The sequence below is a fragment of the Saccoglossus kowalevskii genome, chromosome 13 (genome assembly GCF_978046115.1).
Source record: "Saccoglossus kowalevskii chromosome 13, keSacKowa6.1, whole genome shotgun sequence".
In the NCBI taxonomy this organism is placed as follows: Eukaryota; Metazoa; Hemichordata; class Enteropneusta; family Harrimaniidae; genus Saccoglossus; species Saccoglossus kowalevskii.
The window spans coordinates 33,796,411-33,823,333 of NC_140653.1; the positions used below are offsets into that span (position 1 = coordinate 33,796,411).

At 36.5% G+C, this 26,923-nt stretch overlaps 2 protein-coding genes across 2 annotated transcripts in view; both read right to left on the bottom strand.

Moving 5' to 3' along the window:
• The window catches only part of LOC146735247 (uncharacterized), a 36,447-nt gene extending 15,927 nt beyond the window's left edge, over positions 1-20,520 (bottom strand). Inside the window, exons 1-2 of the mRNA XM_085507250.1 lie at positions 20,361-20,520; positions 2,520-2,655 (exon numbers count right to left, since the gene is read on the bottom strand). Of these exons, the coding sequence (XP_085363376.1) occupies positions 2,520-2,655; positions 20,361-20,394 (170 nt within the window). The 5' untranslated portion in view covers positions 20,395-20,520. The remainder of the gene's footprint in view (positions 1-2,519; positions 2,656-20,360) is intronic.
• A 4,873-nt stretch (positions 20,521-25,393) lies between these two features.
• LOC100369118 (putative bifunctional dTTP/UTP pyrophosphatase/methyltransferase protein) lies at positions 25,394-26,404 on the bottom strand. The gene has a single exon (XM_002731329.2). The coding sequence runs from the start codon at positions 26,402-26,404 to the stop codon at positions 25,394-25,396; it is 1,011 nt and encodes a 336-aa protein (XP_002731375.2).
• Positions 26,405-26,923: the final 519 nt, after the last annotated feature.

Genomic DNA, 26,923 nt, shown 5'->3' on the forward strand with positions numbered 1-26,923 from the left:
CCATGTACTGTACTAAATGTTATACTAGGAAGTCACAAAACGATTGCCGTCTGTATTACTAAATGTTATACTAGGGAGTCACAGAACCATTGCCATGTACTGTACTAAATGTTATACTAGGGAGTCACAAAACGATTGCCGTCTGTATTACTAAATGTTATACTAGAAAGTCACAAAACGATTGCCGTCTGTATTACTAAATGTTATACTAGGGAGTCACAGAACCATTGCCATGTACTATACTAAATAAATGTTATACTAGGGAGTTACAAAACGATTGCCGTCTGTATTACTAAATGTTATACTTGAGAGTCACAAAACGATTGCCGTCTGTATTACTAAATGTTATACTAGGGAGTCACAAAACGATTGCCGTCTGTATTACTAAATGTTATACTTGGGAGTCACAAAACGATTGCCATGTACTATACTAAATAATTGTTATACTAGGGAGTCACAAAACGATTGCCATATACATTACTAAATATTATACTAGGGAGTCACAAAACGATTGTCATGTACTATACTAAATAAATGTTATACTGGGGAGTTACAAAACGATTGTCATGTACTATACTAAATAATTGTTATACTAGGGAGTTACAAAACGATTGCCATGTACTATACTAAATGTTATACTTGGGAGTCACAAAACGATTGCCATGTACTATACTAAATAAATGTTATACTAGGGAGTCACAAAACGATTGTCATGTACTATACTAAATAAATGTTATACTAGGGAGTTACAAAACGATTGTCATGTACTATACTAAATAAATGTTATACTAGGGAGTTACAAAACGATTGCCATGTACTATACTAAATAAATGTTATACAAGGGAGTCACAGAACGATTGCCATGTACATTACTAAATATTATACTAGGGAGTCACAGAACGATTGTCATGTACTATACTAAATAAATGTTATACTAGGGAGTTACAAAACGATTGCCATGTACTATACTAAATGTTATACTAGGGAGTAACAACACGTTTGCCGTCTGTATTACTGAATGTTATACTAGAGAGTCACAAAACGATTGCCATGTACTATAGTAAATGTTATACTAGGGAGTCACAAAACGTTTGCCGTCCGTATTACTAAATGTTATACTAGGGAGTCACAGAACGATTGCCATGTACTATACTAAATGTTATACTAGGGAGTCACAGAACGATTGCCATGTACTGTACTAAATGTTATACTAAAGAGTTACGAAACGATTGCCATGTACTATACTAAATACATGTTATATTAGGGAGTCACAGAATGATTGGCATGTGCATTACTAAATATTATACTAGGGAGTCACAAAACGATTGCCATGTACTATACTAAATAAATGTTATACTAAGGAGTCACAAAACGATTGCCATGTATTATACTAAATGTTATACTAGGGAGTCACAAAACGTTTGCCATGTACTGTACTAAATGTTATACTAGGGAGTCACAAAAAGATTGTCATGTACAATACTAAATGTTATACTAGGGAGTCACAAAACGATTGCCATGTACTGTACTAAATGTTATACTAGTGAGTCACAACACGATTGCCATGTACTATACTAAATGTTATACTAGGGAGTCACAAAACGATTGCCATGTACTGTACTAAATGTTATACTAGGGAGTCACAAAAAGATTGTCATGTACAATACTAAATGTTATACTAGGGAGTCACAAAACGATTGCCATGTACTGTATTAAATGTTATACTAGGGAGTCACAAAAAGATTGTCATGTACTGTACTAAATGTTATACTAGGGAGTCACAAAAAGATTGTCATGTACTGTACTAAATGTTATACTAGAGAGTCACAAAACGATTGCCATGTACTGTACTAAATGTTATACTAGGGAGTCGCAGAGCGATTGACATGTTTTAAGGGCGGTAGTCGTCGCGCCATGCATGCACAATATATATTGGTCTCATATAAACAAAGATGGCGACTTTGATTGTTGCGAGCGAAATGTTACCAAGCTGTAATTAGGTATTTTTTTAGGTGATTGGAAGGTATCGAAGGAGTCACCGGCGGTAATTAGTGATACCGAGGTCAAATCTCATACTTGTGATGTGAAAATCAAGTTTATCAACACAAATGTCACACATGCGCAGCGCGACGACTGCCGTCCTTTAAATTGCGAGCAATTATTGTGAAAGCTTTTGTATCCGCGTTATCAACTAATTAAATTGGCCATCTGGCCAGGTTAAATAACCAAAATATATAGATACTTGGGAAAACTACACAACGTTGTTCCCGTCTATCTATACATCAAATTGGTAAATTTTGAAGGACACCTTAGTTTCCATAGAAACACAACTCTGGAACACTCTTTAACTACGACCACGAATTTGGATCTCAAAATGTGACATATGTCTTCCTCCCAGGTCACAAGTTCGCTGCGTGGAATTAACCTCGTCTGACCCGAACATTTGTAGAGGCAGAACTAAATCATTTGAATCTATTAATTAATTAATATTTTATTATATAAATACGAATCATCATTACTTGCAGTCTCCAGTTGGATCACTTTTTAAATCTATCCAGAAATCGACTTGACATACAAAGTTGTTGGCTTGAAATTGGTCTCCACTGCAATCACCGATGCGAACCTCTGCCTCGCCACGAACAGGTGCAGCCAAGGCTATAAGAAAAGGACACCTGATTAGAGCTGCTTGCTTTAAACAAATATGATTAAAGAAATAAAGGACGGATTGGTCATATGATAAATAGCGCCAATAGGGTCTTTCATAAAAATAAGGTTTTTTATTTTTATGAAAAATCATCGCTAAGCAACATACACTATGACTACTGCATCTACATTTCAATTACGATTATTACAATATATTTATGATAATGGAGTAGATGCGATAATTGAGTGATCGTCGTTAGAGTTACAATAAGGAATGTCGTATTTCACGTTTATGTTCTTATAAGGTGTTATAAGTAGTAGAAAACCGCTACAGTCTTTTCCTTTCCGTTATGTAAGAACTTAAAGCGAAGTACCTGTGAAATGGTTGCTATTTTCACGCCTAAAATTATCCATTGATACATAAATATTATTAATTTTTATGTTTCTAAGCATGAATTATTTTTTTAAGTGAAAAAATGTGTTTTAAACTCAGTCTATGACAACTTTATTTTTGTGTATTTTAAAACGAGGCTCCTCATTAGCTTCTCATTTGCATAGAGAAATTCCCTTGTGACGTCAGGAGTGGAAGTCGCATGGCAGCTTGGCCGATGCATGTAAACATGGAAGGTAATGCCTTCCATGATGTAAATAAGGCAAATTTCTTGTGCAGTTTTCTCGTCTTTGACTAATTATGTACTTGTTCGTCGAGGAAGAATGGACCATAATGAACACATAGTATCAATTTTTGTTGCATGGGGTTGAGTTAGATGCGAAATAAGTAGTTGGTCACCGTGATCGTCACCGACTTCGGCACACGTTTGTACACTGTTGCTGGACAAAATAGAATTTGACGTCGGAATTATCTCGTTATTTAGCAGGGTACTAGGCACGTCACTACACTGTTTTATTTCATCGATCGTCTGGGTAAAACTTTCAAAATTAAAATAAAAGAGAACATATTTTGACATTCTAAACATTAGACTATAGTGATCACTATAAAATAATTAAAAAAACGACAAATCACAGTTACTAAATAAATGACAGCCGCGTGGAAATAAATTAACATTTTGTTGAATTGGGTGAACGCGTCGGGTCACGGCGAGGGCAAGTGCGTTAAAAGCGGCGTTTAATTGGATAACAAAAATAATCGAGACCGACACACATACAGATAAATTCAGAGTGGATTCGAGTTAGCGTGATCCATGGCATCGTATTAAAATGGTATTTGGTGGAAAGACATTGACCAAGCCCGGATTCTCATTTCATAAATTATTACGCAGATCAAGCTGCAAGCATGGAGGTAAACAAAGAACAGAGGTGTGAATTCGACATTCAACACCAATCACCAAACAATTCAGAAACTGTTAGCCTTCGAAAATGAAAACAATTAGCAGTGTGTAAGGGCTGTGTAATTTCCTGTTTGTCCGACGCTTCGTTTCCTTGTCACTGTCAAAATTATTGCTATCTTTTACCTAACAGGGACTAAATGGTCTCTATAAAACGATGATCAGGATCGAAAAAAAAAAATCAACTCATTTGAAACGCTTGCCGGACGTCTCTCTCTCTCTTCTGAAATCCGCCTCGGTGATCATGGAATCTATTTCTTTAAAAAGTGTTGCGCCAGGTTTACGTTGTCGTAGTTTTTTTTCATGGACGAGGACAGTTTTTCCACAAAAAAATTGAATCTGAGGTTAAGTGATGTCGCACCTTCAGATCGATTAGAAACGTGTGAATACATACACTATGACTATATGTTTCACTGCAACTGCCCACAACACAACATCTAAAAACTCTCTCTCTCAAAAAAAAAAAAAAAAAAAAAAACGCCGACCGAAAAATGTATATCGTTTAAAAGTATACTATAGGTGGGCGTGGCTGACGAGTAATCATTTTCAGCAAAAAAATCAATAACTGCCCATTTAAGTGGGACACAGAACTAATATGGGAAACGTGAGGGTGGGCATTGCACAGGCACTTTAAAACGATACAGCCGTCACACAGCGCGTTCCAGTTTCGTGTGAAAAAACATTGTTATTAACAAGATCTGTTAGATACGTCGACACTATGGGATCCATACGCACGGAGTGACGCGAACACTGTGGCGCTGTAAATGGTCAAATACATCGAGCAAATTGTAAAATATTAATTTGCTGTATTCCGACATTTGTATGTGAAATAATTGCACGATTTGTCTTTATTCTGAACATATTAATTGTAAATAGCTGGGTAATTTAACAGTAACAGTTGCTGACACAATCCTTTATTTGTTTTCTTTCGATTCATTCCATTTATATTTCCAATTATTTCAACGACCCCGGACTAGTTTTCGCGTGAAGGAATTCGACTTCCAACTCCCAGTACCAATTTAATTTTTTGTTTAATTGGATAGTTTAATATCCATTATAAAGTCATACAGTAGGTAACTATTGCAGTAATAAGGAAATCAGTCATGCATATAATGGCAAATTACCAACTCTTCTTGTGTGTTAATTGAGGGTCATTACACTCGGTCGTCAACTAATCTGTGTTCTTATTAGGCGGTGAAGTAGCGCGTTCTGTAATCAAAACTGATGAAAGACGTGCCGACAGAATTCGTGTATTTCGTCCCGTTTTAATAAACTTGCAATAAACTATCTGATATTTGAGAAAGACCCGGTAATTTGTTCTAATGACTCTGGTGTCAGTTTTAAATTTCAGATCATTTCAGTTGCATTAGATCATTTTACATTGGGTTTGCAGGGCAAAGGAGATGGCGAAGACACGTAGACTCCAACGTTGTTAGATGGATGTGAATTTATAGTCATCTAAATTTGTCTTGAACCGGAGCTGCAGTAAAGACGAACACAAATTTAATTTTTTAAACATCGCTGAGCTGCTGCATCGCCGTTAATACGTAAACATTACAAGTATTTATTAAACATCGTTGTCGAACAGGTGCGGCTATCATCATTACAACTATTTTGTGTGGATTTATTCGGCTTACTCGACTAAAATGGTGCCTCGGACAGGAATGCGCTTGAGCAATTGCCATTACATCGTCCGCCACGGCACACTTGCAAGTAATGCATGAATCCTAGGGACCTCGTGGCGCAAAGAATTCGACACATGATGACCCCCTGACACGATATACGCGGCCCTGGATTCTACGTAGGAAGTCTCGTGTACAGTGATGTCGGATTTTGTTGAATCATGTACCGTGCAAGGCAGACCATATATAGACATTCTATTCTCAAAAATATTGTCATAGTTACTATTTTTACTTTGAGGTAGAAAAAATAAAAAAGCTGAGTGATGTTTTTTTCAGTATGATGTGTACGATAAGGCCACAGCGAATAGTCATGGAGTTTGTGATACACTTCCAGCTAAGAAGCTGATCATTCAAAACTCTGATAGATTTCGAAAAAAAAAATGCGCAGAGAAATTAAACAAATTATAGAATAAAATATTTAAAAAAAATCGAAATCACATTTGATAAAAGTACAAACAAATCTGTGTGAAATTGAAAAATATTTTGCACAGTGGTTCTACCCGGAGTTGTTAATAGTCGATCCCTAATGATTCATACTCTGACTGTGGTGCGCCTCCAAACTTGCGTCGCGATACTATATAGCGTCACTGAAGACGATGCATGGGGTGAAAACAAGTAATGGTTATAAGTGTATCTGTAATTTGTCCAAGTCTGTGAACTAATTTGGTCTTTGAACCTAACCCGGATATAAATATTAAGTTAACATGGAAATAACATTGTTAGGTCACGTGACGTATTACTTTACTTTGGACCGATAAAGCGTTAAAACATACATTTTCATCTATTATTGTATTCATTATCTATATTTTAATAAATATTCAACGTATGAGCGTTACAACAAAATGTAAAACGCAATATCACTTCACGAATTCTTTACTTTCATGACATGTACTAGTATTTCTAAAGTTAGAATTCAAAGTTAATGATGATAATTATAGCATGATGTAGTGTGTAATCGAATAAACAGCAACTATCATACCGCTATCAGGTAAGACACATTTGAGTGAGGAAGTACACGCGTACTTAATTAAATAATCTTTTTTTATGTTAATCTCTTACGTGGAATTCATATCCTATGTCTCATCATAGATTGCTGGTATCACGTGAGTCTCGAACCAACATCACTTCCACCGATCACTTCCACGGATAAGTGCATCAAACAGATGGCTCAAACGCGCCGTGCTGCATTTGACCAAAGATTTTTTTTCGAGAATTAACATAGTTTATACAATAAAGTACATACATTCAGACTTCAGACTCGAAGACCGGCCCATATTCATAGCAAACATTAACGAGGATTCGCAAACCACGGATGGACGGGTTAAGGATAACCAAGTCATCGGCATACATCAGATGGTTGATAAAAACTCCGCCCACACAACAACCTACTTTAGATGATTTTAAACGGGAACTGAGGTTATGTAAAGTAAAGGCGAAATAATGCCACCTTGCCGAACGCCGTTTTCAACAGAAAACAAGGTAGAAGTAGAACAGCTGTACTATATAACGGTTATATGACATGTCACCAAGTGTACTATATAACTGTTATATGACATGTCATCAAGTGTACTATATAACTGTTATATGACATGTCATCAAGTGTACTATATAACTGTTATATGACATGTCATCAAGTGTACTATATAATGGTTATATGACATGTCACCAAATATACTATATAACTATTATATGACATGTTACCAAGTGTACTATATAACGGTTATATGACATGTCATCAAGTGTACTATATAACTGTTATATGACATGTCATCAAGTGTACTATATAACGGTTATATAACATGTCACCAAGTGTACTATATAACTGTTATATGACATGTCATCAAGTGTACTATATAACTGTTATATGACATGTCATCAAGTGTACTATATAATGGTTATATGACATGTCACCAAATATACTATATAACTATTATATGACATGTTACCAAGTGTACTATATAACGGTTATATGACATGTCATCAAGTGTACTATATAACTGTTATATGACATGTCATCAAGTGTACTATATAACGGTTATATAACATGTCACCAAGTGTACTATATAACTGTTATATGACATGTCATCAAGTGTACTATATAACGGTTATATGACATGTCATCAAGTGTACTATATATTATTGTTATATGACATGTCATCAAGTGTACTATATAACGGTTATATAACATGTCACCAAGTGTACTATATAACTGTTATATGACATGTCATCAAGTGTACTATATAACTGTTATATGACATGTCATCAAGTGTACTATATAATGGTTATATGACATGTCACCAAATATACTATATAACTATTATATGACATGTTACCAAGTGTACTATATAACGGTTATATGACATGTCATCAAGTGTACTATATAACTGTTATATGACATGTCATCAAGTGTACTATATAACGGTTATATAACATGTCACCAAGTGTACTATATAACTGTTATATGACATGTCATCAAGTGTACTATATAACGGTTATATGACATGTCATCAAGTGTACTATATAACTGTTATATGACATGTCATCAAGTGTACTATATAACGGTTATATAACATGTCACCAAGTGTACTATATAACTGTTATATGACATGTCATCAAGTGTACTATATAACGGTTATATGACATGTCATCAAGTGTACTATATATTATTGTTATATGACATGTCATTGAGTGTACTATATAACTGTTATATGACATGTCACCAAGTGTACTATATAACTGTCATATGACATGTCATCAAGTGTACTATATAACGGTTATATGACATGTCATCAAGTGTACTATATAACGGTTATATGACATGTCACCAAGTGTACTATATAACTGTTATATGACATGTCATCATGTGTACTATATAACGGTTATATGACATGTCATTGAATGTACTATATATTATTGTTATATGACATGTCATTGAGTGTACTATATAACTGTTATATGACATGTCATCAAGTGTACTATATAATGGTTATATGACATGTCACCAAATGTACTATATAACTGTTATATGACATGTTATCAAGTGTACTATATATTATTGTTATATGACATGTCATCAAGTGTGCTATATAATGGTTATATGACATGTCACCAAATGTACTATATAACTGTTATATGACATGTTAGCAAGTGTACTATATAACGGTTATATGACATGTCACCAAGTGTACTTTATAACGGTTATATGACATGACACCAAGTCTACTATATAACGGTTATATGACATGTCATCAAGTGTACTATATAACGGTTATATGACATGTCATCAAGTGTACTATATAACGGTTATATGACATGTCATCAAGTGTACTATATAACGGTTATATGACATGTCATCAAGTGTACTATATAACGGTTATATGACATGTCATCAAGTGTACTATATAACGGTTATATGACATGTCATCAAGTGTACTATATAACGGTTATATGACATGTCATCAAGTGTACTATATAACGGTTATATGACATGTCACCAAGTGTACTATATAACGGTTATATGACATGTCACCAAGTGTACTATATAACTGTTATATGACATGTCATCAAGTGTACTATATAACTGTTATATGACATGTCATCAAGTGTACTATATAACTGTTATATGACATGTCACCAAATATACTATATAACTATTATATGACATGTTACCAAGTGTACTATATAACGGTTATATGACATGTCATCAAGTGTACTATATAACTGTTATATGACATGTCATCAAGTGTACTATATAACTGTTATATGACATGTCATCAAGTGTACTATATAACGGTTATATGACATGTCATCAAGTGTACTATATATTATTGTTATATGACATGTCATTGAGTGTACTATATAATGGTTATATGACATGTCACCAAATATACTATATAACTATTATATGACATGTTACCAAGTGTACTATATAACGGTTATATGACATGTCATCAAGTGTACTATATAACTGTTATATGACATGTCATCAAGTGTACTATATAACGGTTATATAACATGTCACCAAGTGTACTATATAACTGTTATATAACATGTCATCAAGTGTACTATATAACGGTTATATGACATGTCATCAAGTGTACTATATATTATTGTTATATGACATGTCATTGAGTGTACTATATAATGGTTATATGACATGTCACCAAATATACTATATAACTATTATATGACATGTTACCAAGTGTACTATATAACGGTTATATGACATGTCATCAAGTGTACTATATATTATTGTTATATGACATGTCATTGAGTGTACTATATAATGGTTATATGACATGTCACCAAATATACTATATAACTATTATATGACATGTTACCAAGTGTACTATATAACGGTTATATGACATGTCATCAAGTGTACTATATAACTGTTATATGACATGTCATCAAGTGTACTATATAACGGTTATATAACATGTCACCAAGTGTACTAAATAACTGTTATATGACATGTCATCAAGTGTACTATATAACGGTTATATGACATGTCATCAAGTGTACTATATATTATTGTTATATGACATGTCATTGAGTGTACTATATAACTGTTATATGACATGTCACCAAGTGTACTATATAACTGTCATATGACATGTCATCAAGTGTACTATATAACGGTTATATGACATGTCATCAAGTGTACTATATAACGGTTATATGACATGTCACCAAGTGTACTATATAACTGTTATATGACATGTTATCATGTGTACTATATAACGGTTATATGACATGTCATTGAATGTACTATATATTATTGTTATATGACATGTCATTGAGTGTACTATATAACTGTTATATGACATGTCATCAAGTGTACTATATAATGGTTATATGACATGTCACCAAATGTATTATATAACTGTTATATGACATGTTGTCAAGTGTACTATATATTATTGTTATATGACATGTCATCAAGTGTACTATATAATGGTTATATGACATGTCACCAAATGTACTATATAACTGTTATATGACATGTTAGCAAGTGTACTATATAACGGTTATATGACATGTCACCAAGTGTACTTTATAACGGTTATATGACATGACACCAAGTCTACTATATAATGGTTATATGACATGTCATCAAGTGTACTATATAACGGTTATATGACATGTCATCAAGTGTACTATATAACGGTTATATGACATGTCATCAAGTGTACTATACAACGGTTATATGACATGTCACCAAATATACTATATAACTATTATATGACATGTTACCAAGTGTACTATATAACTGTTATATGACATGTCACCAAATATACTATATAACTATTATATGACATGTTACCAAGTGTACTATATAACGGTTATATGACATGTCATCAACTGTACTATATAACTGTTATATGACATGTCATCAAGTGTACTATATAACGGTTATATAACATGTCACCAAGTGTACTATATATTATTGTTATATGACATGTCATTGAGTGTACTATATATTGGATATATGACATGTCACCAAATATACTATATAACTATTATATGACATGTTACCAAGTGTACTATATAACGGTTATATGACATGTCATCAAGTGTACTATATAACTGTTATATGACATGTCATCAAGTGTACTATATAACGGTTATATAACATGTCACCAAGTGTACTATATAACTGTTATATGACATGTCATCAAGTGTACTATATAACGGTTATATGACATGTCATCAAGTGTACTATATATTATTGTTATATGACATGTCATTGAGTGTACTATATAACTGTTATATGACATGTCACCAAGTGTACTATATAACTGTCATATGACATGTCATCAAGTGTACTATATAACGGTTATATGACATGTCATCAAGTGTATTATATAACGGTTATATGACATGTCACCAAGTGTACTATATAACTGTTATATGACATGTCATCATGTGTACTATATAACGGTTATATGACATGTCATCGAATGTACTATATATTATTGTTATATGACATGTCATTGAGTGTACTATATAACTGTTATATGACATGTCACCAAGTGTACTATATAACTGTCATATGACATGTCATCAAGTGTACTATATAATGGTTATATGACATGTCACCAAATGTACTATATAACTGTTATATGACATGTTACCAAGTGTACTATATAACGGTTATATGACATGTCATTAAGTCTACTATATAACTGTTATATGACATGTCACCAAGTGTATTATGTAACGGTTATATGACATGACACCAAGTCTACTATATAACGGTTATATGACATGACACCAAGTCTACTATATAACGGTTATATGACATGTCATCAAGTGTACTATATAACGGTTATATGACATGTCATCAAGTGTACTATATAACGGTTATATGACATGTCATCAAGTGTACTATATAACGGTTATATGACATGTCATCAAGTGTACTATATAAAGGTTATATGACATGTCATCAAGTGTACTATATAACGGTTATATGACATGTCATCAAGTGTACTATATAACGGTTATATGACATGCCATCAAGTGTACTATATAACGGTTATATGACATGTCATCAAGTGTACTATATAACGGTTATATGACATGTCATCAAGTGTACTATATAACGGTTATATGACATGTCATCAAGTGTACTATATAACGGTTATATGACATGTCATCAAGTGTACTATATAACGGTTATATGACATGTCATCAAGTGTACTATATAACGGTTATATGACATGTCATCAAGTGTACTATATAACGGTTATATGACATGTCATCAAGTGTACTATATAACGGTTATATGACATGCCATCAAGTGTACTATATAACGGTTATATGACATGTCATCAAGTGTACTATATAACGGTTATATGACATGTCATCAAGTGTACTATATAACGGTTATATGACATGTCATCAAGTGTACTATATAACGGTTATATGACATGTCATCAAGTGTACTATATAACGGTTATATGACATGTCATCAAGTGTACTATATAACGGTTATATGACATGTCATCAAGTGTACTATATAACTGTTATATGACATGTCATCAAGTGTACTATATAACGGTTATATGACATGTCATCAAGTGTACTATATAACGGTTATATGACATATCATCAAGTGTACTATATAACGGTTATATGACATGTCATCAAGTGTACTATATAACGGTTATATGACATGTCATCAAGTGTACTATATAACGGTTATATGACATGTCATCAAGTGTACTATATAACGGTTATATGACATGTCATCAAGTGTACTATATAACGATTATATGACATGTCATCAAGTGTACTATATAACGGTTATATGACATGTCATCAAGTGTACTATATAACGGTTATATGACATGTCATCAAGTGTACTATATAACGGTTATATGACGGTAGACCCCATACAAACTGTATCAGAATTTGCATTATATTGATATTTTGTTGCAGCCATACATAGTGCAACAAAATAGCTGAACCAATAATCAGTGCAATTCGCTATATTATATCTTATTTTGAAATTTTGGAAGGAAACTGGTGTAATTTTGTTGAGATGACCTTAAAATATTGTTTCACAAATCTTATTTGCTTCGTTAATTATCCCACAATCAGAATGCTAGACGTAAAGTCGGTAGCGAAAACCCAGCCTTCTCAATTTCCAATCCTCTATAGAAATCAAAGTGTATTCCTGAAATGTCGTCTGCTCAGCGTGATTGGCTGCGTGCCACGTGCCAAGAGTCAATTAAACGGGGAGGAGTGACAGAATATAATGAAAACAAACAAACAACGCACTATATACTGGGATGTCAACCTTTGCTTATTTGTATACTCGTCGACGTATTGGGAATTAATAAGTGCCGACTGACTTTTCTGACATCCAAATAGAAAAATACCACTTTGTGTAAACTGAGAAATTGCGTATTGAGTTGCTATTATATCCCACATCCAATAAGACCGTCAATACTTTTACTGTATTTTCCTGCCATTTCACAAATCGTAAATATTTATAAACTTGTACAATATTCAAAACGACCTTTAGCGATGGAACTTCTTTTCTTTGCGTAGTGTTACACAATAAAAGTAAATTGTATATAAGGCGCGCTGTTAAATTTATTATTATGCCGCATACAAGCATTGCTATATATTGTTTGGGTGTTTTGTGTGTCTCTCTAGTTGACATATGGTCACTGGCGTGGCACGAATTAAACTACCGAACTATGATTTGCGAAACAAGTATTCGTGCCGTGGGTCATTATGATACACTCCACCCTCTAGGCTGATGAGTTAAGACGTTAATTTATTTAATTTAATTTAGATGTAATTTTATTTTATTTTATTTTCACTAAATAAGTATATATTTTTAATTATTTTGTATTAGTACACTATCTTTCGCGATTTCCATCACATATTTTTATAAATAAATAAATAAATAAATATTTAGCGCATATAAACGACCCGACGAGCGTTCACTAGGCGACAAACGTTATTGAATACATTGGTGGCGGCGGGAAACTGCGACAACAATATGTTGCCAATTCAAATTGAATTCAGTATCTGTCACGCAACCCATTACACCCTACCCCTCGCCCTGCGGTAAATCTCGTTCATTATTTTCCAATCTTCTACCAATTTAACTGGTATTCGGAGTGAAACATTATAAGACTAGCCTTGTTGTGTAACAATGGATCTCAGCAACGTCCTTGTACGATAATTTGTAACACGTGCAAGTTATTTATTTTAATTGTTTTAATATCCACAATTATTACAGACATCCAACGCTTGTATTAAAGCAATGACAATATCATGTTAGCGAGTGTCTTCTCCGAATAACTGTCTAGTGATGCCAAGACATCATCCCCTAGTTGTTGAAATTTAATAATGTATGCTATATTTTACCATAGACTAAATTTCATGACTAATAATGCGGTTCATTATTTTAGGGGTTAACATCGTGCTTAGCTTGTCCCTAACAGCAAACAAATGATCTCACGGTCGAAACAACTCCGACGTCTTCGTAGAGTGTCTTTCTCGTAGCAAAGTTAAAATTGTGCTGTTCATGTTGGTAGATTACGTAGTCTACAATGGAATTCCAAAACATTAGTTCAAAGTAGTGAAACAAACACGGCCATAAAAAAAAAACATTTGCTATTATGTCTTTAACCAACATTGCCGACATTTTAAAACTTAAAACATAAACTGGCTGCAGTACTGAATACTCATGATCAGACAATCTTCATTTTGATATGTGGTACAATGACATAATACTAGCAGATGTAACTCAATGCCGTCCAGTTGATTCGATTTCTTTAGAGAAACATGGATAAGGTAGATCCAATAATGATTCACTGTAGTATTGGTAAAAAGAGCGAATGGAAGCATCATGGGATGCATTTGTAATTGTGATTGTCGTCTCCATATGTACATCATCGCATCACTCGAAATCAAACTTGGTGCTATTTTAGAATTACCATAACACAATGTGGAAACTAGTCTACAAGAATAAATGTATATTTTGTGGCCGTGCTTGTTGTAACATAAGAGTATTGAGTCAAAAAGACAAACGCGTTTGACCAATATCCCTTGGTAACCGATTTCGGACGTTGGCAAATTGGCGCATAACGTCATCCAACTGTCGGTAGTTGAGATGTCTACACCATGATCACTGCACACAGGAATACTAGAGGAATTCCGCCAATTTACAGGCTACTTAACGCCCACTTGTACGTCAATCCCACTACGGAACAGCTGTACAGCATGTATAGTGTACGTCAAAACTCCTGTCAATCCTGTTGGCACAGGAATAATTAATTCTCACACTCAGTGACAGTTTGCATGAGGTATGTCCGATCATGGAGGTAAAAGACATTTTACTTCCATGGTCCGATGCATGTCATCGCTTTGCCCCTTTTTTTGCAATTGTTGGAACGACAAATACTATGAATATATTATGGCGTACTTATGACGTATATTCACCCTGGTCGTTTGTAGCCGTGTTTCCGAGACAAACATGTCCACATTTTGCACTTCCATGCGCATGCGAGCTGGTATTCCGGGTTGTTGTATATGTTATATCACTTGTGCATGTAATTTTGTTTAAAGCGAGGGAGTTGTTACATGCGCATGCGTCAGATGACCCATGAGCCTTTGCGTTTTTAGCGTGTGTTGTTATCGTCGTTTGGGACTCAATTCCCGCGCGTGCGCAGGGGACGACCCTCCCTCTTTAATGCCAACCCCATCATGAAACGACTGTGAGGCATTTGTCATGCCCAGATGTATATATATATATATATATATATATATATGCCCCTTCAATGTATTCAATGTAAACACATGTCAGAGCAAGTGAAATAGCAAGGACTATGCCCCTTCAATGTATTTAATGTTAACACGTGTCAGAGCAAGTGAAATAGCAAGGACTATGCCCCTTCAATGTATTCAATGTAAACAAATGTCAGAGCAAGTGAAATAGCAAGGACTATGCCCCTTCAATGTATTCAATGTAAACACGTGTCAGAGCAAGTGAAATAGCAAGGACTATGCCCCTTCAATGTATTCAATGTAAACAAATGTCAGAGCAAATGAAATAGCAAGGACTATGCCCCTTCAATGTATTCAGTGTAAACACATGTCAGAGCAAGTGAAATAGCAAGGACTATGCCCCTTCAATGTATTCAATGTAAACACATGTCAGAGCAAATGAAATAGCAAGGACTATGCCCCTTCAATGTATTCAGTGTAAACACATGTCAGAGCAAGTGAAATAGCAAGGACTATGCCCCTTCAATGTATTCAATGTAAACACATGTCAGAGCAAATGAAATAGCAAGGAATATGGTCCTTCAATGTATTCAATGTAAACACATGTCAGAGCAAATGAAATAGCAAGGACTATGCCCCTTCAATGTATTCAGTGTAAACACATGTCAGAGCAAGTGAAATAGCAAGGACTATGCCCCTTCAATGTATTCAATGTAAACACATGTCAGAGCAAATGAAATAGCAAGGACTATGCCCCTTCAATGTATTCAATGTAAACACGTGTCAGAGCAAGTGAAATAGCAAGGACTATGCCCCTTCAATGTATTCAATGTAAACACATGTCAGAGCAAATGAAATAGCAAGGACTATGCTCCTTCAATGTATTCAATGTAAACAAATGTTAGAGCAAATGAAATAGCAAGGACTATGCCCCTTCAATGTATTCAATGTAAACACATGTCAGAGCAAATGAAATAGCAAGGACTATGCCCCTTCAATGTATTCAATGTAAACACATGTCAGAGCAAGTGAAATAGCAAGGACTATGCCCCTTCAATGTATTCAATGTAAACAAATGTTAGAGCAAGTGAAATACAGTAGCAAGGACTATGCCCCTTCAATGTATTCAATGTAAACACATGTCAGAGCAAATGAAATAGCAAGGACTATGCTCCTTCAATGTATTCAATGTAAACACATGTCAGAGCAAGTGAAATAGCAAGGACTATGCCCCTTCAATGTATTCAATGTAAACACATGTCAGAGCAAGTGAAATAGCAAGGACTATGCCCCTTCAATGTATTCAGTGTAAACACATGTCAGAGCAAGTGAAATAGCAAGGACTATGCCCCTTCAATGAATTCAATGTAAACACGTGTCAGAGCAAGTGAAATAGCAAGGACTATGCCCCTTCAATGTATTCAATGTAAACACATGTCAGAGCAAGTGAAATAGCAAGGACTATGGTCCTTTAATGTATTCAATATAAACACATGTCAGAGCAAATGAAATAGCAAGGACTATGCCCCTTCAATGTATTCAATGTAAACACATGTCAGAGCAAGTGAAATAGCAAGGACTATGCCCCTTCAATGTATTCAATGTAAACAAATGTCAGAGCAAATGAAATAGCAAGGACTATGCCCCTTCAATATATTCAATGTAAACACATGTCAGAGCAAGTGAAATAGCAAGGACTATGTCCCTTCAATGTATTCAATGTAAACAAATGTCAGAGCAAGTGAAATAGCAAGGACTATGCCCCTTCAATGTATTCAATGTAAACACATGTCAGAGCAAGTGAAATAGCAAGGACTATGCCCCTTCAATGTATTCAATGTAAACAAATGTTAGAGCAAATGAAATAGCAAGGACTATGCCCCTTCAATGTATTTTTAAACAAATTTTGGGGTTATTATTCGACAAAATCAGATTTATTATATTTACAAAACAGTATTCTGCTTTTCATAACTTAAAAAGCATCGCAAACAAACTGACTATTATATAAACAGCAAATAATTGGAATTCCATAGAAAAACAAGTCGCTAATAGGTGATTTTCCGCTCACTGTGAGATCTCGCGTATTAGCTGAAAAGCGCCAACCTGCCGCAAAGAACGAATGACTTGATTTTGAACTTTTATTTCTTATTTTAATGCTCCGAGTCAATGTTGAAATCTTCCATGAGGGGAATGTAGTGTTGACCATCATCAAATATGTAAAGCACATTGTTGACTGTGTCAACTCCCAAAATACCAACACGCGATGGTTTGGCGTCACTACAGCGCCATGACCTTTGACCTTTGTTTTTCTGTTTTTTACGTTCGATTTCACGCATAATGCGGAATCTTGTAGAACGGAAAATGTTTTATTGGTGTGAATATCGATACCTCTGGCCTCAATGTTACGTACGACTTGGAGATAACGACAAGAATTCGACAGAATACTTAACTGTGTGTTCATAGGCGTCAATATCGATACCTCTGGCCTCAATGTTACGTACGACTTGGAGATAACGACAAGAATTCGACAGAATACTTAACTGTGTGTTCATAGGCGTCTTATAAACTAAGTGACGTACTATGACCGATACGTCGGTGAAGTGTTGCAGTTTTTAGTAACTGATAGTTCGAGTAGGATTTACCATTAAATTGCGATTGTTTGATGAATTCGGAGATACTCAATGATATTCAGAGGTCAGAGGTTCACAGATGCTTGAACGCACACACTGTCTTATTAAACAGCTTATAAAATATTCGTGCGTGGTGCCATCAATACATTAATGTGATTTAATTTATGCAAACCATAAGTCACTACTGTTATTTTCTTCAAATTACTAAGTTACATAACGTTATCTTGTAAATCCTTGTTATATCACCATACATGGATATCTATCTTATATAATCTTATCTTATAAATCCTTGTTATATCACATATCACCATACAATGATATCAAAGTTGCATATCATTATCGTATAAATCCTTGTTATATCACATATCACCATACAATGATATCAAAGTTGCATATCATTATCGTATAAATCCTTGATATATCACATATCACCATACAATGATATCAAAGTTGCATATCATTATCGTATACATCCTTGTTATATCACATATCACCATACATGGATATCTAAGTTATATAACTTTATCTTATAAATCCTTGTTATATCATCATACATGGATATCTAATTTATAAGTGTATTAAAGGGCGGTCTTCTTCGCACCGCGCATGTACGACATTTGTGTTGACAAACATTGATTTTCCCACAACCCAATGCGCTCTTCTAATGGAAATCACAAATATGTGGTTTGGCCAAGGCGCAAAGTACACTAATTGCCGCTGGTGGCTTATTCAATACTTTCCAATCACCAAAGAAATGGCGTAGTTAAAGCTTAGTTACGTCTCAGTTGATATGTATTGGTCTGCGCAGTCAAATTCGCCATCTTTGTTCGTATGATTCACATATCTAGCGCATGCGTGGTGCGACGACCACCGCCCTTTAAACTTGCAGACAAAAGTATTTGCAACTATCAACAAGTTTGTATTGACGTTCTACTCAGAGAGTGGAGCAAGCGAGCTAGTCTAACTGGGATATAATTCATGGGGTTAGAAGACTACATGTCGGGAGATCAAACAAGACCGTCGACCCCGACGTACGCAAGTGTGCCTTGTCATAACAACATAACGAGCCAAACACCCGGCATACTACATAGCTCAGTGCCAGAAAATCAATTCAGTCACCCTTCTTTATTTTTGTGCGATACAAGTTTATCAAGGTTACTCGTTGCACCACAGTTACATTATCAGGTTTTATATTTGTAAACCAAGGTTAGCTTTAAAGATAACATTTCTCAGACGTGCATGCTCTGAATCATGTCTGAGATAATTCGTAAAGTTTCCGTCCATTAGATTCGAAATTGGGTTGGAATGTTTAAACTTACACATATTGTAAATATATATTTATATGTATGAACATGGCATGGTTTCTCAAAAAACATTTTTTTAAACTATTAAATAATTAATATGGTGGTGTTCGTCCGTTTCAGACACCTTTATATTGCAGAGCAGAGCTCATGCAGTTTTCTATTAGAATGAAATAAATAAGAAACTTTTAGTTTTTAGTTCCGCGAAAACGTGGAGTGGAATTTTGCTACCGCTTTAAGAATCACGTTGACAAACAGGATTGACACCAGATGCAACAAATCCAGGATAGTTTTTTTTTCACAGAAAACACTTGTCATCGGACGCACACCGCATGCGTTGTCGGCGGACCACCACGAGACGGCTATGACATTGACCCAGCGTCTTAGTGATGATATGAACTTACATGATACACTCCATCTCCCCCTTAAAATAACAGAAACAAATACGCCCAATGTGTGATCTTACGAAAGTAATATTTCGATTTCATTTCTGTCGTAACTTACCGGCTAAAATTACAATGTTTATCACGGCCCACATTTCAATGTTCGTCCTTCGTCCGCGTTGTTATGTTTCGGTATATGCGATAATTGTGTAAACTAGACTCAGTGTACTGATCACAGTGTGCTACATTCCGGTCTTGCGATGTCAGCAACTAGTTTTCTTATCACACTCTCTTCGCTGTATTTCAAGTCCACATGATACTACTATCAGTCCCCGGTACATACGTCAAAGGCAGGAATAAACCACTTTAGCGAAGGAGGTAGTCGCTTCTTTCAGCTTCCTCGCCTTGACTAAATCAATATACATCCCAATGTTTTAATTAGATTCACTCCTTACAATGTGCCGTACGTCCACGCGAATACGGCATGGTGTTGTCGCACGGGTCTCTAAGGACACGTTCTAATAAAAATCTTAGTAGATCATCAAAAAAGTGCGTTAATATTTCATATCGTAGCTCCACCCACTGAATTAAAAGTGAATGTCCCCTCCCAGCCTGGTGTCAGTGGAATTTTTAACAGAAATCTTATGCGCCCAAGCATATACCCGTTAATTAGTCATAAATGGGTCCCCAAATAACTAGCATGCTTTCACGGGTCGCCAACCTTTAACACGAAGTCAGTTATTCAAGCTCTCCTCAGCTGCTGTCGATAAAATACGTCTTTCTCTAAACCCTCGATAATCAATGGATAAGTCACTTGACAAATTGTGTACTTATTTATTTAATTCTGGGTTATTTGAGTGAACATTGGACAACTGGTGAGATGACGCCCTCATACTGTTTGTAACCGGCACACTTGAGTTAAGGGAATGATAAAACTATGCTGCATTTTTTTTGAAATTACAGGCTAATCGCGGGAATGGCTGTTCTATAAATTAATATAGACTCATGCGCTTGGAAGGCTACTCTCGAATGTGACGTACACAGCTTGTGTAAAAAATATTTATAAATAACGACCCTTGAAATACAGTCACTTTAGAACATGGGTCGACTGGAAATACCTATATCATATTATTAGCACGTGGACATGGGTCGACCGGAAATAATTCATAGTATTAGCACATGTTCTTACAGTTCATTATTATATGTACCATACTGTTCACATCCTTTGTTCAGTTGTGTACATGTAATGAAGTTGTTATAGTATTAAAGTAATATATTATAAAATTATAAACTACGGACTCAACACACATGGAACAAAACACAAACGATAAACAGAACATTCACGTTGCACAAAATGAAAAATATTGTTATTTTTACATATTTGATGTATCATACTACAAGGATGAAAAAAATGAAATAAAAATACAGGGTCATTGTACTCGGTTTGTAGAAAATCGACCGATACAATACTAGTACACTAAAACAGCGTGTTTTGGCTTCTTTGGTATTTTTACCATCGTTTCCTATGACAAGACGGTGGAATGTGTATGAGAACTGATAATATGGCATTTTATGCATGTTATTTTTGACAGTAAACCAAAACAAATTCTCATACTGTTGACGAATACCATAACGATTAATTGTAGACAGAATTTGATGCGCAAAGTATCAACAATCAACATTCAGAAGCAACAATTAGAAGCCCCTAGCGACCCTTGTCATATTTTGATTTGTATGTAATCTTATACCTTAGTTGATCACTATGTCACCACTGTTACTTTTTAGTAACCGTGATGTCATGATATTCCGGTGTTTTGAAATGACACAATAGGTCACGTGACATCCATGCCGATGTATAATTATGTATTTCAGTAATTATTCATTTTGTTTATTATTGAATAATAGCAGTAGAAATATTGCAATAAACATACCTTGTGTTCGGGTGGTTTTGACTCACATGTTCATCTAATATATGAATATTCATCGCCGGGTTGATATCTGACGCGTATGCGGAAGCCGTTTACATAAATATTCTACTACCTTGAATTTGCAAGATGATGAATAATACTCGAACGCACTCGAAATGAGAACCTTGAATTTACCCTTAGGCAAACATGTATGTTAGCGCTGTGTTTAGCCTGACATGTAGGCGTGAGTGGCGCCTTCGCTGGCCGAAAGGCATCAGACTCCACTACGATGGAGCACCGCAGAGGGCGAAAATCACGCGACCTTGTCAGGCTACGCCGTGTTATGTGATAGGAGCCAGCATTACTACGCCCTCTGTCGATAATAAAGTACGATTGTACCACATACATAAGACAACTTTAGGCGTGCAATAGTTTCTATAAGCTATGATGAAAAAAACTACGGAGTCCAGTGTCATGCCGATAGTTGAGGGTTATGTTACCTCGTGTATTTAGGCAATCGTATAGAGAATATCGCTTCCAGACGCTTCGTACCGTGCCGACCACACCCACTCCAGCCAGACGCTTCGTACCGTGCCGATCATACCCACTCCAGCCAAACGCTTCGTACCATGTCGACCACACCCACTATAGCCAGACGCTTCGTACCGTGCCGACCACACCCACTCCAGCCAGACGCTTCGTACCGTGCCGACCACACCCACTCCAGCCAGACGCTTCTTACCGTGCCGACCATACCCACTCTAGCCAGACGCTTCGTACCGTGCCGACCATACCCACTCTAGCCAGACGCTTCGTACCGTGCCGACCATACCCACTCCAGCCAAACGCTTCGTACCGTGTCGACCACACCCACTCTAGCCAGACGCTTCGTACCGTGCCGACCATACCCACTCCAGCCAAACGCTTCGTACCGTGTCGACCACACCCACTCCAGCCAGACGCTTCTTACCGTGCCGACCATACCCACTCTAGCCAGACGCTTCGTACCGTGCCGACCATACCCACTCTAGCCAGACGCTTCGTACCGTGCCGACCATACCCACTCCAGCCAAACGCTTCGTACCGTGCCGACCATACCCACTCCAGCCAAACGCTTCGTACCGTGTCGACCACACCCACTCCAGCCAAACGCTTCGTACCGTGTCGACCATACCCACTCTAGCCAGACGCTTCGTACCGTGTCGACCACACCCACTCTAGCCAGACGCTTCGTACCGTGCCGACCATACCCACTCCAGCCAAACGCTTCGTACCGTGTCGACCACACCCACTCCAGCCAGACGCTTCTTACCGTGCCGACCATACCCACTCTAGCCAGACGCTTCTTACCGTGCCGACCATACCCACTCTAGCCAGACGCTTCGTACCGTGTCGACCATACCCACTCCAGCCAGACGCTTCGTACCGTGTCGACCATACCCACTCCAGCCAGACGCTTCGTACCGTGTCGACCACACCCACTCTAGCCAGACGCTTCGTACCGTGTCGACCACACCCACTCTAGCCAGACGCTTCGTACCGTGCCGACCATACCCACTCCAGCCAAACGCTTCGTACCGTGCCGACCATACCCACTCCAGCCAAACGCTTCGTACCGTGTCGACCACACCCACTCCAGCCAAACGCTTCGTACCGTGTCGACCATACCCACTCTAGCCAGACGCTTCGTACCGTGTCGACCACACCCACTCTAGCCAGACGCTTCGTACCGTGCCGACCATACCCACTCCAGCCAAACGCTTCGTACCGTGTCGACCACACCCACTCCAGCCAGACGCTTCTTACCGTGCCGACCATACCCACTCTAGCCAGACGCTTCGTACCGTGTCGACCATACCCACTCTAGCCAGACGCTTCGTACCGTGTCGACCACACCCACTCTAGCCAGACGCTTCGTACCGTGCCGACTGCATGAGTCAATTTATTGCATTGAGATCTGGGCCAAAAACGTAACGAAAAAAACGTGAATTTATAAAGAAATTAATTTGGCTACTAGTATTTATCTTTCAGCGCCAGAGGTTTCTAAATTTAATTTGACATTGATTGCATTGAACTGACGGTGATGTTGGAATTCATTATACATTTTCCTATACACAAGCACACGTGTAAATCCTCACTGTGAGACCCCATCTTGTACAAGTCAATTTCCTCGGTGGATTTGTCCCCCTTGTCCCCCTTGATACCAGGTCAGTTGGATTGTCAACTTCAAGTACAATGTTCACATACCATGGTTAATTAATCAGCTCAAAAGGGCACATACATTGCGAGTAAGTTAATATAATTTGTAATATGGATAAATGTATTAAATATCAGATGCTTGAAAACTGTTATGAGAGAGGTTACTTTTTCCATTACAGAGCTGTCACGTATGTGCATATTCTATGTAAAGAGAATATATGGTATTTAAAACAGTAACCCAGTGATAACGAGAAGACGTGTTCGCTTTTTGACTTCATATATTGCGTAGAATAAGCAAATGTTTTTATTTTTCAAGACAAAAAAGCTTCATATCCACCATTGAAGTTCTGGGTGAAATTTATTAACACTCTTTGAAATGTAATATTTAATGCAATAAACGTTCATATTTAAAAATTCAAAATTTTAGAAACAAATTGTGCGTACATGATATCATTAAGGTAACACTGGTATGTATGCATCCAGTATATGTCGACAAAACAACGAAACGTTTGTTCTTGTTGAGCTTTAAATATAAATAGATGACAATATATTTGTAATATAGCATATTAAACCGGTACGAGGTATTGTTTCAAGTAAGCTGGGCCATGTAATACATTTGGTACATTCTATTAAAATCTGCTCGGTTACAATGTACTCGTTGGTAGCAAATTTAATTGAAAAAAATTATACTTCGTTGATTATTGTGACTCATTTCTTCTTCTGTTCTTGGACACGTTCTCCTATAATTGTACACGGCTTCACAATTTAGCAACCGTTTCATGTGTTCTACTGTGAAAACACATTATACAAATCTTGCTTCGGAAAGTTTTTTTTTTCATTACCGAATCACGCAAGGTATTCAAAATTTTATAATATGGATTTATTTTTTGTGTCCACTTAAAATTCCCAATGATAATCATTTTAGACATATATTTGGAGAGTTGTTTTTATAACAAAAATACGATTCTGTACTCGGACCACCTACACGCAAATTTATACTAATGACAGTTTAAAAACTATTCTACATGAATTGGATAGTCGGATACAGTTAGGTTTTTGTTGCTATGATAACATCAGCGAGCGACAATTGTATATTTTTGACTTTTACATCAACAAAACCATGTTGGCGAAGTAATTCACTCATTTCTTTAAAGGAACGATGTTTTCCACTCAAAAGAACCGTCATTATTAGTGACATTATGTGTGCTTCTGGGGGACCGCGTTTATCGTCATCCAGTAAGCGTTCTGCCACCAGAATTGATCCTCCTGACTTCAGGGACTTAAAAACACGCGACAAAATGATATGCACCTTGTCGTCAGGCCAGTCGTGAATTATATTGGACAGGATGAAGCAATCAGATGTGGGTAGGGTGTCTGTGAAGAAATCGCCGCTTTGAAATGTGACATTTGGAGATATCCACTCCGGTTTCTTCTCCTCCGTCATCTTGATCACTGGGGGCAGATCAAATATGGTGATCTTCATTTGAGGATACGCCACGCTCAGAGAATATGACACGTCTCCTGTACCACCGCCCAGGTCACACACTTTGCAATATGTGGACAGATCAAATGATTTGGATATGGGTGAACTGAACCAATTCATCGCAGTGGCCCTCATCCCGGCGAAGAATGCTTCGAACATAACCGGGTCGTCCCAAGGCGTCTTCTGAATTAGTGACTGTCCTATTTTTGCGACGGAATCAAGATCGTTCATGACATTGTTCAAATACCCAGCATTCATAAGAAGAGACAGGCAGTTTTTGTCGCTTGATGATGAGAGGAACTGATTGGTAACTTCGGTGTTTGTATACAGGTATTCACCTTCGGTTGGATCGCCCAAGTTTATCCATTTCTTATCTAGGTATCCAAGACACACCATATAATCTATGAGCTGCTCGGTGACTTTCCTATCAGTGCCAATCGCATCTGAAACCCCAGTCAAAGTAGCTGCCCCTCTTGTAAGGTAGTCGAATATGCCCAGTTTGGCTGTGGTTATCAGTGATTGGGTTGTCATGAACCCGTTGATATGGTGCCAAAGATCGAACACCGTAGCTGCCATGATGCTCCTACCTGTACAGTGTCAACTAGAAACCCATATATATATACCTAATCCTTAGTCAGTTAATGATTTTCCAAATAATTTGCAATTCATAAAAGTAATCCTGTCCTCAAGCTAACTTCCGTTTCTTAAAATATATTCAAACGCACACAGTCGTAAACATATAATTGCACACAAAGATTAATCGATGTGTATGAATCAGTGAAAGATATTATTTCAAAATCTGGGTCAACCTCACACGTGCCTTGTTCTATGCCAAGTATACACTGGCGCAGTCGGGCGATTAATTTGTTTTTGTAGTTTAAATAAAATAAAAAAAATCGCGAAATGGAGGTGTTCGCAGTTACACCTCTATTTCGCAATTTATTTAATTTTATTTAAACTACAAAAACAAATTAATCGCCCCGACTGCGCCAGTCTATGCCAAGTACAGTGCGCACATCTGCTGTGTCGTTGTTGGCGTCCGCTACACTATGAATTTCAAAAATTTTACCAGAATGCGCGTTTTTATTTGATATA

Bases quoted from the DNA above. Each gene is read 5' to 3' on its own strand.
- LOC100369118 (XM_002731329.2), bottom strand. From the start codon at position 26,404: ATGGCAGCTACGGTGTTCGATCTTTGGCACCATATCAACGGGTTCATG.